At 31.1% G+C, this 15492-nt stretch overlaps 1 protein-coding gene across 4 annotated transcripts in view; it reads left to right on the forward strand.

The window, feature by feature from the left end:
• The window catches only part of LOC113560419 (mitochondrial ribosome-associated GTPase 2), a 38567-nt gene extending 24472 nt beyond the window's left edge, over window positions 1-14095 (forward strand). For 2 of the 4 annotated variants that reach the window (XM_026966282.1, XM_026966283.1), the window contains exons 2-3: window positions 2383-2451; window positions 12627-14095. In XM_026966282.1, the coding sequence (XP_026822083.1) occupies window positions 12665-13903 (1239 nt within the window). In that variant the 5' untranslated portion in view covers window positions 2383-2451; window positions 12627-12664 and the 3' untranslated portion in view covers window positions 13904-14095. The remainder of the gene's footprint in view (window positions 1-2382; window positions 2452-12626) is intronic. The other 2 variants (XM_026966280.1, XM_026966281.1) reach the window with 2 other exon arrangements.
• Window positions 14096-15492: the final 1397 nt, after the last annotated feature.

Here is a 15492-nt window from a genome sequence, read left to right on the forward strand (position 1 = left end):
TAATAGATTCTTCACTGGTTATTTGTGTGTCTGGAAAATTTGATTATTAGCCGTTTGAATAGTTATTTACGAAATTCATTTCAAAATAAACTTCGGATATGACACCTGCGTACATTATAATATAGTGTCAACGACACCTGTCAAAGTCCGTATGCGTTTCATCGTCGACGTAATATTTTTTTGTAAATATTCGAATAAATGCGATTTGTGCGTGTCGCGGGCTGCACGTGGTGTGTGTGCGCTTACCGTACCGTTACACGCGGCTTATTTTGCGACCACAAACCAACTAAACGTCGTCCCTTCCACCACAACCACCCCATATTTAGACGACCTTTTCCTGTATAATATTTTATATTATTATATTTTGCTCCAGCTTGGCGACATAACGCGATATTTCGTATATACCTAATATATATATATATATACATGGTATACGCCAGACTTTTTTTCCCGCTCGCCAAAGTGGTCCTATCCACGCCATCGGAATTGATTCGTGAATTATTCCTACTCACGTTTCGTTTCGCGCACGAAATAATTTGAATTTCTAGCAGAGTTCGACGAATACGGAACTATATAACGTACATATCTACCACTTAGCTGTACGGATGACAACAAAGTCGACGGTCGTGCTCTATCGGATCCGCTACTGCTGGAATCTTAATACTATATAACGCATTACAAGCAGGAATGTCTGGGATTCGAAAGCTCGCTTTATAATATTTAGATATTTTTAGATACGTAGGGCATATCGTATGTACCCAGAAGTGGTGTATTAAGAATTTGTTTAGGGGGTGCCCAAAATTGTCCATGTTATTATATATCAGATATAATTTTGTATTTTATTTTATAATATTTAGGATTTGTTGTTAGGCCTTACAAATATAATATAACTGTCAAGGGGGGGGACCTTCGGCTGGCTTACCTAGTGTCGGTCTGGCTCATGATTGGTCTCCTGGTCTAGTATTTTTTTATGGGCCCCGACGTCACATAATATACAAACTTAAAAAATAATTAACTGCCTTTTAATAAATTGATACTAAACTATTTTATTTTAAATTGAAAAATAATTAATTATTTTTAAATATTTGTTGTTATAATTTAAAAAAATATAAGCAATAATTCTAATTACTAATTAACAATGTTTCGCGTATTTTTTTTTTATTATATATTAAATAGAAAAAAATATCAATAAATATAAATAAATTATAAATTATTATTAAAATTGTAGTTTTTTAAATTTATTACTGGAAGGTTATATAGAATATTAACAATTTCATCTTTATTTAGAAGTTGAATGACATCTTTTTCAATAAATAGAAAAAATAAAATATCTAGTTATTGTTGGTTGGTTTATCGAAGATTTATAAGTTTAGTTTTTGAAAAATTATGTTTTAAAAAATTAATCTAGTATTAGTTATTAATACGTTAAGTATTTGAATGCTATGCACAAAGTATTGAATTTACCAGGTGATGTCGTTAGTTCCAAAAGAATTTGAAATGTCCCTCTTAAGACTCAATAAGTGACTTAAGTATATATTTTTTCATTTAGCCATGGAATCTCAGTATTAAAAAACATCCCGGGGCCCCGACAATCGCCCGGTGGAAAAGATCCTAGTATGTTGTAGGTACCTATATTTATCGATTTAAGGGATATAAATGTAAATGCATGCATGCATGCAGATCGATGACTATTTGTCCTCAGCTTGTCTCTTATCGGATTGATTTATTGACAATTTTTTTTTTATATTTATACCACGTGGGCCGCAACAGTGCTGTAGAAAAAGCGGTGGTACACTGGTACCTGCGGCTGCTGCAGCAAGCATTGCGTTGTATAATCGTGTACGGTTTGAAAAAGAGCTATATCATTATATTTATATATAAAGTGCACCTATAGATACGACTATTATAATAGTACGTAGAAAATGGGACACACGACATCGTTTACCTATGTGTGCGGTTCGTTAGACGGTATAATGATGTGGAGAAGAAAACAAATCACACATTTAACTGCTATGTTATATTTGATATTCGTTTTGAGCATATGACTATAATAGTTCCAAACGTTTTTTTACCCACGAACAACAAATTTTAGATATTAAGATTTAAACCTAGGTTAGATCTAGCTATTATACAGGATTTCACTCCACGATTCGGCTTGTAAAAGACACACGATTGTTATCATTTAATACTATATTCACTATTCGGTATAATATTTTAATTTTAAAATAAACGTCTGCAGTTACTGTTTAAGTAGATTGATTGCGGTCGATTGATTTTTAAAGTACTACATTTATAATTTACTATGTTCAGTTAAATTGTAACTATAGAATATGTAGATTTAATACTTTATTGTTTAATAAAATCTTTTAATTTTTGTTTCAGGTAAGTTAAAATCACATCTAAAATACTAAAGCAATAAAATATAAGACTTATCTCGAGTAAAAATAAATTGTAAGTATAGTTTTTTAATGAAATTACAATGGCACATGTAAAAAAAAAAAGTTTTTTTTTATAGTTAGTACAATTTATTATGTTTAATTTGAAGAGAAAATGTTTAATGGCGAAGTATACTAAACGCGGTCATAATAACGTTTCAGAATTGTGTGTCGGACTTATAATTTATGTATCTATAATAGCGATATCGATGTAAAATTTTGTGTAGGTATTTACTATCTATTTATTCATCAATACATATATTACAACTTTATTTTGAAATCTTGTCCTAAACTTAAAAAAAATAAAATAGAAATAGAAATAAATCAAGTTTAAATTGTTGTTTTTTCTATTTTTACGTTTAGAGTGATTTACCAAGCATGCTCATCTCCTTTTTATTCTTTAATAATGCATTTATTAAAATATCTGATTTAAATACACATTCTTTTGTTTACTTACTAGACTGAGTAAGCTACTCTTTAAATTAATTTCATGATTGTATATTTTAAACATTATCATAAGTTAATATTTTTGCTTGCTTAGAGATTTATTTTATTTTATGAATACCTATATTTTTTTTATTTTACGATAATATTTGCTGATTATAATATCTATTCATAATAGCAATAGATGTAGATTAACAAATCAATTAAAAATAAAGATAGTTTTGAAATTTTAAAATTATGTATGTTCTGCACATGTTTTATGAATTGAAGACAAACCATATATATAACCATACATCAACTATATTTATTTTATAATACTACGCATGTATTGCAAATTGTTTATAAATGCATGAGACATAAGAGAATCATTTTAATGTCAGCTATATATTTTAAAGTTAACTTGTTTTAATTTTGAATATAAAATCACGCAGATCCAAGAATAATAAAAATAATAGTTGCATATCTTTAATTTTTTAAGCACATATTTTTAAATTTTTAAGTGCATATTAGAACCCCCCTACTTGCTTAGGACATCTTTGGATAGAATTAAAGTTCGTACCATATACTGCAATGATGCACATTTCGTGCATTCTAAATTCAGTTTTATTTTTCAGAAGTTCAAGTAATTGTCTAATATTCTTAAGCACGAGACGCTTCACTATTTGTGGTCCCAGTGGCAGACACTTGATATTTTAAGAAGGTCGCCAACCACGAACCGAGGCCTTATTGAGCCGGAGTATCGTGGATTTATATATAAAAATGAGAAAATAGGAGGAAATAGTTTAAATCATTTTGTGGAGATATAAAAAAGTTTAATTTTGTGCCTAGAAAACCAAACGGCATAAAACTAGGATTTAAATAAATAATCTGGATAATATTAGCGACATATACTGTTAATATAATAATAACAATAATATATTTTATAGTGTCTAAAAAAAACCCCATGAGGGGGCCCCGACGCTCGTAGACGTCGAGGGTACACATTACAATCATAACTCATTATGTATAATTTTATTTTATAAGATGGAAAAATGTTGTATTCACTTACCGGCCGGATATAAAAATACATATATTACAAACAAAACACAAACACCACGTTACTCATCGTTGTTGCCCCAATCGGCATATCCGCCGGGGAAACGATCATGGGCGCTCTACTCCTTAATGATGACGTGGAACCCTATATTGGAATTTGAGGATGGTTCTTGATGACCATCTAGTCAGAGGAACGGGAGTGGTTTTTTTTTCTTAATTTGTCGGCTGTTGCTAGCAGCGGTTATCGTCACGCGTAGGGCTTCGCGCATGATAATGGCGTCAACGGAGTAACTGTAGGCGCGCGGCGCGTCACGCTAGGAGTGCTTTTATTTATTATAATTGTTTAATATACATCTTACGTTACAAGCACATTCAATTTCAGTAGACTTCATACATAGTTTGAATTATGCTTGTTTTGAATTCCGATCATCTGTTGATGGCTCTGAATCGGATGAGGTCGAACGCGGCCTCCCGGAGTTTCGGCAATGATGCTATTACCGTGTACTTCTATATATGTATAATAGATAATATAGAAGAAGCGTCAATTTGCCGATTTGAGAATGTATCAATTATTATCATGGTTATTGTTCTCCCAATTTATTTTAAAATTACCGACTTACCATGTGTTACGCACATGTAGAAATCATAATATTAATATTTGTACCCCGTTACTCATATATGAATAAATCGAGTATGGGTGGTCATAGCTATGAGTTTATAATATACTTTTGCCCTGATCGAGGACTTGCGTTTTAAATAATTATTTTTAGTCATTGTTCGCAATGAAACTGTAATCAAAGCGTGTTTTTTTCTCATACGAATACAATAAAGTTGAAATAATTAAAACGTTGTATAATAATTACCAAGTCATTTATTTTATTTAGTTGATAAAAATTTACTTCTGTTTTTGTAATATCTATTCAGATTCACAACGCGCGTTATGAAATATGAAAATACGCAATATTATTGTACTTGGTTTATTTTTTTTCCATAAAATAACGCTGTAAAATGTCATTAATAATTATGTTAAAACGTAATTTATTCTGTAATTTATGCTTGTAGAATTTCTCGATAATCGTATGTGAAACTGCGCTCATTTTAGATTTATGAGTCATTTCTTTACGTATATACATAGCTATTTATAAATTTGCAGATTAAATATATACATAATGAGCTAGGTTTACGCTTTGAACACTTCTCGTCAGTATTTATGTGTTTTTTGAAGGAAATATTATCGTAGTTTTATTTACTTAAATTAATTATAATGAGTGAAGTTATTGAATTATATCTCTTATAGTCTATTTTTTCTTAAGAGGACTTAATTCCCGTATACATTGTCTCTGTTTTATAAACATTTAAGATATCCCAAATTTGCGTTCAGCAGCTAATCCAGCTTTGTGTTGCTTGTGATGATTAGGGAACGAATTTAAATATTGTAAAAAACAAGAAAAATGCCTTAAAAATACAATTTAATGCACTCATAACAGAATTTTTTTTTTAAATGCATTAAAAAAATACTTTTAAAATTATTTTTAACACTGAAAAGATATGTTTAATCATATACATTTTTTATTCTTAGGTATTAATTATTCGTATCATTTACATCGTTTTCTAGTTCTATTATCTTCTTTTTACTCTGAAAATGATTTCCAAAAAAAGAAATGTACAATTTTGATAGATACATTTGTTAGGTTAGGTTACTTTTACCTTGTGTTTCATAATAGCACTATAAATTCCTATATAAAAATGTCAACAAATGCAAAATAAAATTTACATTTTTTAATTTCTTGATGTATGAAATAAACTTTATGCTTGGAAAGCAATTTTTTCGGACATTCAGAAAAAAATTTAATTTCAATTTAAATCCGTTCTCTAATGATGATACTAGAGTGAATTCAGACGGTGTTTTCAAACTCGGAAGGTAAGATCTGTGATTGTATGTTGGTTTTTAATGAAGTCTTAATTTATAAAGGAATTTAGAGTATATTTAAATTGTAATATTTTATATATTGTCAAAAATTTTAATATCGTAAAAACTCACTGCATAAACACAAATAATGTTCTTGCCTGAAATTTTGATTGTATAGGTCAATTCACTCTAATAATTGTTCTAATACAACACACAATTAGTCCTACTCGAGGTTCTGCTGAACGCAAAAATATTTTATGCAAAAGGCGTTGATTAGACAACCGGCGCGACATGGCGTCTTTTCTAAAACAATTAATTGATTTTGTAATATTTTTGTAAATTGTGATTGTTGTCTTATTCTATGTAATATTATTGTTCAAGGATATTGTATTTATGTGATTAATTCGACAGTTAAGCTTTTTAAATTTTTTTTCACTGTTTGAACTGACTATGCCGGGAGAACTATATAATTTCCTATTGCTTTCTCGAAAAACTGACTTATGTAGGTAGTTTATATATTTTTTACAAATGCTTTAGGTTAAAAAAATACGTTATTGCAAATAAGCAAATTTATTTTTTAAAACTATTTCAATTTAGATTAGTTTCGTAATTTGTAATAACGAAAAATCAACAAAAATGTAATAAGACCGATAAATTAAAATGTTATTTACACGATCTTTTACGTTTTGGTATACGGTTAGTTTCGGAAGTGATCATTTATTAAATACCGATTAGGTGTTTAAATAATGCATACCAGACTGCTACAATAACAGCTGTCGTGGTACAGCTGATATACTTTCTACTTTTGATGTATACCTATAACCTATACGTTTAGAATTATGGAGGTATATATAAAAAAAATAGTAATCGTGATATCATATAATGTGACTTAAGTTTAACCCGAAGGGAAGAAGTATAGGTATATTATGTGTTATGCCGTGTACCTATAGCGAAAGCCTGCAAACCGGACAATTGGGTTCGTGAGCGACACTCTCGAGATAAGGCACAACAATATTATAGCAGGTGTTAAAGGTTTTCAATTTATATTAGAGTCTAATTAAATATTAAAATATGTATATGCCTATAAAAATAATAAATATATGTTGTGTGAATAATAATAAATTACTATTTAGTATATACGAAATTCGGACGTGTAGATACCAAGAAGAAATCGTGGTGTAAATATTGCATTAATTATTCGAAAAATTGAATAAGTACTTACCGCATAGATTTTATCGTATATAATACCTATACATATAGTTGCAATTTAAAGTAATTCGGCTGTGTATTATGGCATGTTCGAAAACTTATTTATCGTCGTTCACTTTATAAAAGCAAGTGGTAACATAAAAGACTATTGGAATTTCAAATTTAAAACTTTAAATCAGTGTCTCATAACATGCTTACGTATGATATTCTCAAAATAATCTGAAAAAGAAACAGACAAACGCGGTATGTCGGAGGCGACTATGTACGAAGTATATAATATCCGATTATACATTCATTGCGTGTTTATATACGGCAAATAATAAACCGTTTTCCGCTGGAATTCTGATTAATAATTATTATTCGTTCCCGAAAAAAAGAACCTATAGATTTAAACCTCGAATAACATTCAAATACGTGATAAAGCGCACGTATTTTTATGTACGATTGAAATTTCAAACAATACGAGTACACAACAACTAATCATATTCCAAACGATATTACCCTAAAGAGGAGCGGCCTGCAGTAACATAATGCAATGTGTCTTAGCAAGAACTCGAGTTTAGATCGAGAAAACTCTAAATGCTTTTGAATAATTCATCAACCATTATTATTGAAATAATGATATTATTTCTGGCGTCTATATTTTATAAGAGTCTATGGTGGTTTTTCTACGGGATTTGAAGGGGCCCGCATACAGTTGTTATTAAAAACAACGAACAGATGCGACAACTCCTGAGACATTTGTGTGCGATAATTAATTGCCAAAGCTGCTGTTATGTGCGGATATTATTTTGTATTTAAATAATGATTTTAGAACAAGGGGAAACTCGCGATGAATGCTTTCCGAGCAGTATTTCCTACATAATTTACGCACACGTAAAAATAGAAATAATTAGATTTATCCGTGTGTATAGGAGAAAAAAAGGGAATTGTTTACAATTGAAAATGGCCGAAAGCCAAGAAGTCTGTTCCATTGTTTACCATAGACAAAAAAAAATCGTATCATATATATATTCCTGCAACACAACCACGAGGTTCAATACAGATGTGAGTCTCAGTCGAGTAATAATAATTAAGAGTTTTTATCATTTTTAAAATAGAATGTGTAGGATTTGCATATTGTGAATCAATTCATAAATCGTGTGACAAATAATGAAAAATTTCAATATAGCAAATACAAAATATACTCAAAAGTATTTTTTTTTTTTGTGACAATCTAATTATTATATTATGAAACTTCAAAATTATAGACATTTCTTTGTTAATAATATTAAATACTTATAAGTTATAAATAATATTTCTCATAAAAATTAATTAAATGAAAAATGATGTATTTTTTGGTTATCCTGGACGATGGGTAATTCCATATTGATAATTGATATGTTTTGAGAACTTTAATCTAATAAAATGTTTTAATAATAAGGTTAAATATAATGCTATCGAAAATTCACGATGTTTTTTAATTATTTTAAATTAAATTCGTATAGTTACATGCATCCTTTTAAAAACATTCTTTGTTTTGTACTATTTTTTGTAGTTTTGTTTAACGTATTATTGATTTGCGCTTTTTAGATGAAGGTAATTCATTTTCATTCCAACATTTCACAAATGTCTTTTGTCTATCAGTCATTCAGATGATTTCTATAACCATTATTTTTTGTTGTCTGCCTTTTTGAATTTACACCACATATTACATATATGGTCCAAATGTAAATCACGATTATTGTTCGAATGATAAAAAGCTCGTCAGGATTTTATTTTCTTGAAGTAAATTTTGATTAAATGTTAGTGCGTATTTTAATTCCACATTATTTATATATTAATGTTTATAATGAATATATTTATCCAATTTAGTTAAAAAATACAAATATACTTGTAATATAATAATTACAATATATCATAGTTATTTATAATTATTCATTACAATTTCAAATTTTTAGTAAGTTATTATACTATATGATTAATTTTGGTTATGTTTTAAACTTATATATACAATTTTATGAAATATAGACAAAAAAAGTTATAGAAGAAAATAATTGCAGTTATTTTAACTATATCTATTTTGCACATTTAATGGTAAATTTAATATTTACAAGTCTATAAAATACATAATTTAACATTGTTTAGGTAATGAAATACACTAGCAGTTCTTTACTATAGTTTCAAATTTGAATTTTGAAGAATGTATGTAATTTACAATATTTTTAATACAATAAATGTATGTATTAAACCACAATAAATAATATCTTACTCTTATTGTGTCCATTCACTGTTCTTACTTCTATATTTGGTAATAGTACAGTAGTACACGTATTACAGTTTCTTATTGGCTTATTATTTTTGTATACTTAATTATTTTTAAAATTAGAACAATGGCTGTATTTATTATAATATTTCTCTTGCTTTTAAATGTAGACAATACGTCTATAGTTATAATGGCGTGGAGATTGGGATAGGTGACTTCTATTGTTTATTTCTTGATTTAAACTATATATACCCACCAATTTTTTTCTTTTTAATTAAGAATTTTTTTAGTTCTATAATTTTATTATTATTGTAATTAAATTTTAAATTAAAATACGAAATCCTTAAGTTTTACCTTAAGACACAAAGACTGTATGTTTGACACGTATTTCGTTTATATGTCATAAGATAGTTACGATGTGTTGTGATATTACACACTATTGATAGCAATAATAAATTATCGAATTCAAAAAACAATTTTAAGCGTAGAACTTGTTGACGTTAAAAAAAAATTATTGTTGGTAGTTTTTTCTTGCGCCCAGAGAAGTATATTTAGAAATGATAAGCGTGATTTAACTACCCCTATAAAAACATCATCCGTACCTATTCGGTATATGATCTATAAATGTGATTTATGAAGGTACTTTAACATTCATTCAATCCGTGAGAGTGTTTCAGAAAAATATTATACTTAAACGATCTCGAAGAAGAAATTGTGTTAGCAGTCTTTCTTTTTATTGTAAAGAATTGTTTTTTGAATACGATAATTTATATTATTGTTTTGAAATCAAAAATTACAATAACCCGTTAAACTTACTGAAGATTGGTTGAGCCTTTGTAATTTCGTACCAATACACGAAGAAGAAACTTGAAGAGTAAAAAATTATTTTTTATAATAACATTATTTAAAATTAATTTTTATGTCAATGTATGTTAATGTGTTGTTCAAGTGATTTGATAGAAACTATTTTCTTTATTCTATTTCTATTTTCCTTATTGTAGTTGATATAAATTACTATATTATTTAATGTTACCTATATTAGTTGACGATCTGTAAATTGCGCCTGAAACGTTTAACCGTATTTTTCATATTTTAATGTTGAATCTATATTACATGTAATAATATTTTAGAATTTATAATATAGATAATAAATAATATATGTTATTATATTGTAATATTTTAGGTATTTTTTTAAAGGTTATCGGCATATACGATATACTAGATAGTATAAATAAGTTTTGGTTTTCACCATCCGTTATGCAGTATATTATACGAATTTTATTTCGAATCGATATGGTGAATGGTCTCGTTAATACACAGGTGAAATATTTTATCCGTTTGCCATATAGGCATCATGTTATATGTACTTTGTACAGTACAGTCTCGTCTATATTGTCGCGCACGACAGGTGAATAAATACCTGTAATTAGCTTCAACCACACAATTTTCAACTTATATATGTATTCATGTTCTATGGTATATACAATGCGCAATTAGCATTTGTTTGCATTCGTATCATGGTGTTACAATGTTACATATTATTATAATATTATGTTATTTGTCGACACGTGTGTTACACTGTTACTGGAAAAAATATCAACGTTCCCCTCGATTATTTAAATGTTCATACAACTATACTCGCTGACTTACGCTTTCATCCAATTACGTTATGTATACAACGTTTCGCGCCCAACCTTACTAAGATTCCGTATAGATTACTAAAAATTTGACAAACGCAAAATGTATTCGTCCAAATCAGTCGGGTTTGTGTTAGGTACCGCTTTTACTTTGCCACATTTACACAATAAATTTACGTGTTTATATATCGATGGCTTTGTGAAAAATGAGTACTTATTTTCTATATATTATTAAAAATTGTTTTTGACTTGAAGTACTTGTCTTAAAATATAAAATGGGCGTTAAATGACCTCTGATTTTTGAATATACTGTTTATATACATGTGTTTATTTGTTATATCTACTCGAAGTTGTTATAAACGTTTTAATTAATATAGTATAAAGTTCTAAAAACTATGAAACTTATTTGTCGTTTCTGAAAATCATTTAATATTTTGTGCGTTCAGTAGGCCTGTGATACGATGATCACAAAAAATTAAGAAATATTAACTAGATCAGATATTTTTCATTGTATCTATATGTACCTCGTTTAAAAATATGCGTGCAGAAAATGTTAAATAATTTTATTTGTTTACGATAACTTATCGTATGTACAATAGCGCTGAGAATAAGTATTAAGGCCGTCTAAGAAAAGACTGATATTTAGAAATTCTTGACCACATATTGAATTTATTATTTAGAGAAGTCGAAAGTGTTCGTAAACGCACCGAACCGTGTGTTGGTTGGACACGGTTGGAAGTTTCCAGAAGAGGTACGTTAGAGGCTCTTTAACACGCGATGTTATCTTATAATACATATATAGTGTTATATATAATATAGTGTAATTTATTGTAAATATACCTTAATTGTATGATATATTATGTAATAATTATTACTGCTATTTCATTAGTATTAAATTATTAATGACGACTTCATTAATTTTATACTATTGTATATAAATATAATATAGTGTTGTGTATAAGAATATTGTTACATAGTTTTAATACTTGAAATATATTGTTCATAGGTTTTTTTTTTCAATCAAATAATTGTACATCAATATAAGTATCTATAATAATAATAATATATTATATATATATTGAAAAATATAAAATATGTTTAAAGTATACTTTAAGTAAAACTATATAATATACATTTAGCATATGTATTTACATACATTAGTATGGCTGAAGTATATTTAATAAAGTCCAATAATACACTGATATAACGTATCTTGTAAACGTATGTTAAAATATAGTTGTATCGTATTAACTTTATTGTATAAAAAAAAGAAATGGGAAAACGCAGTTCATTTTATACACGCTTGTTTTAGAACTGCAAACTTGCGACTGCTTTATTACCTTTATTGTACTCGTAAATGTTCAGTTTAATATAAATGGAATAACATTTTATGAAAAAATTATGTATAAAGTATTTGAATTGTCCGATTCCTTTGGGCTCTACTTTCCGACACTCGCACCTCAAACGCACCATTTTCGTTTTTCGTAAATTTTACGTCAGTCGATTTAAATATCGTGAACACGGTACAATTCTATGAATATATATAAAATATTCATAATATAAATGATTGGAAATAATCCCATTTTTTATCGATATTCCCATATACATGATATTATATTGTTAATATTCCCGCGACGACCGGACACACCCACCAACGCCGCTAAACTGAACACGCGTGTCTTATCGCCAAATTGGTGTTCGTGTGATTTCAGAAGAAACCGGTCGTCGTCGTCAGCGGCATAGGATCGCGATGTGGTCGTCGTCCCGGATCGGTCGCCAAGTGGCTTCCGCGTTCGTACGCGGCCGTCACATGCAGCTGCTTCACCAGCAGATACTGCAGCACCACCAACTCCAGCTCCAGAACCAACTCCAAAACCAACAGCATCACTGTCGGTATTCCTCGACAGCGGACGAAGCGGTGGCCGCGCCACTGCGGAGCACCAAGAAAAAATCTGACCGGACGCCGCCCAAGCACCTGGTGGACGTGAAGACGGTCCGTGCGGCCGGCGGCCGCGGCGGCGACGGGCGCGTGTCGTTCATGAAATTGTTCGGTAACGAGAACGCGGGCCCGGACGGCGGTGATGGTGGTAACGGTGGCCACGTCGTGTTCCGGGCGTCCGAGAACGTCACCGGACTGGGGCACGTGGGCGTCGAGCTGAGGGCGCCCGCCGGCGAACGGGGCTACAACAAAGACTGCCATGGCAAGTGTGCGGTTCACGAGTACGTGGACGTGCCCGTGGGGACGGTGATCAAGGACTGCGACGGGCGCGTAGTCGGTGACCTGAGCCGGCCGGGCGTCATGTTCGTGGCGGCCAGGGGTGGGGCGGGTGGCCACGGGAACCGGTATTTCGCCACTGATACGGAGCAGGCACCCGAGGTGGCCGAACTGGGCGGCGCAGGCGAGGTACTCCGGTACACGCTGGAGTTGAGCAGCATCGCCGATTTCGGGCTGTTGGGATTCCCCAATGCGGGCAAGAGCACGTTGCTCAGCGCCATCACACGGGCCCGGCCCAAGGTGGCTCCGTACCCGTTCACCACGCTCCAGCCGCACGTGGGCGTGGTCCAGTACGACGATCAGGAGTCGGTGGCCGTGGCCGACCTTCCGGGGCTCATCGAGGACTCGCATCGCGACCGCGGCCTGGGCATATCGTTCTTGCGGCACGTGCAGCGGTGCACCGCGCTGCTGCTGGTTGTCGACCTGTCCGCGCCCGAGCCGTGGACGTACGTGGACGTGCTCCGGCACGAGGTAAGGTGCTTCTCAGCTCCGGTGCTCGACCGGCCGCAGTTGATCGTCGCCAACAAGGTGGATGTGGACGGTGCCCGCGAGAACCTGGCCGAGCTCAGGCGCCGTTTGCCCGACGACGAGATCGTCGATATATCCGCCAAGCACGGCGTCAACTTGGAGCGTCTGCTGAAGCACATGAAGCGAGTGTACGACCAACGGCGTAAACCTGCAGAAGCGGACGCTGTCGCCGCCGGTTTTGATTAGACTTTAGTAGTAGTATATCATCATGTCGTCGTAATGTCGTATTAAATACTTTTTATAGATCGCGGTCAATAAAATGATTTTTGTGTTCCATACGTATAATATTTTTTATCCTTTAAAGACTAAAATGTATACTTAATAATAAAATAATGACTATACCTTTACTTATACTTGGAAACGATTTTTTTTTTATTATTTAATTAGGATTACCTATATCTACATACAAACCTTTTCTTCATGAAGCACAACTAGCTGTTTTGTAGTTAAGAGTTGTACTCGGAGGGGGCATTCTTAGAAATGTATTTCAAACAATTCGTAACCTCTATAATTACGTATTTAGTTATTTAATAAAATAATTTAATTGTGTTATTGCTTATTGGTGTACTATATAGTTTTGTTGTTTATTGATGTGTGCATTTTTCCTTATAAAAAAATTCAGCTAAATATTTAATCTAGATTAGAGTTCTATTATATTCTATTATTCGAAAGTAGAAGTATGGTTACGCAATCTTTTTCTCGTGGACATAAATACAAATAACGATTCAGACCTCGGTTAATTGAATTAATTGATTGAGATCAAAAGAAATGACGCACAATGATTTTTAAACAAAAAATTGTATTCGAACTTTGGTGTTCGTTGACGAAGGGTTATCCGTAAGGTATATCCAGGGCAATAGAATTTTTGAACCCATTCGCTACTACATATATCTGCGAGTCTGGATTTTCTACAATGATCATAATTAAAACGAAATCAAGAAATCGATTGTTCCTTAAGGACGATACTCGCGTTGCTTTGTTCAAAGATTGGTCTCAGATTTCAAGGCAATATTGCAAACAAAAAACAGCAAATGTCACATTGAAACTTGTTTAAACTATAAAAAAGTGATTATTTATTTCAATAATTTAATAATGTATTAACTCTTAGTATTATCATTAAAAAATAATTAAAACAAAAATCATATTTTGGGTGGGGGGGAGGTAAGACGGATGTTGTCCGTTGTTATATTTTATACTTCCATGACCCAAAAAAGGTTTAGAACCTATGTACAGCATAGTACAATCTTAATTGTCAAGAAACCGAGTTTTCACTATTAAAAAAGGAAAACATTGTCTGTACTACACACCGTTTCTTATTTGCCGGATTTTAACTGAGTCCCAAATAATTGGGTGGATATTGGGACTAGGTAAATTGAGTCCCAAGTAATAATATTTTTCGAAAGAATAATTTATAAATTACTACGATGTACCTACTTAAAAATAAAGTGTCTACATTCAATGAGTACTGTATAGTGACTTAAGTCACAAATTAGTCATTATCGATTGCCGATTTGCTTATACTTAAATAAATTCAAATAGATATATTATGTATAAAAATATGTAGCAAAAAGGTAGATAATTAAAATGAAAAAAATAACAAAGAAAACAATTTTTTTTTGAGACAAGAAATGTTGAAATATAAAAATAAAAATATTTCAAGGTTTGAATTCGTTAAGAATATATCAAATAAATTTTTACCATGTACATAATAACAATTAACAATAAATAGTAGTGAATAAAAAAAAAAATTGACTTGAATTTGTATATTATATATT

This window comes from Rhopalosiphum maidis, chromosome 4 (assembly GCF_003676215.2).
Source record: "Rhopalosiphum maidis isolate BTI-1 chromosome 4, ASM367621v3, whole genome shotgun sequence".
NCBI lineage: Eukaryota > Metazoa > Arthropoda > Insecta > Hemiptera > Aphididae > Rhopalosiphum > Rhopalosiphum maidis.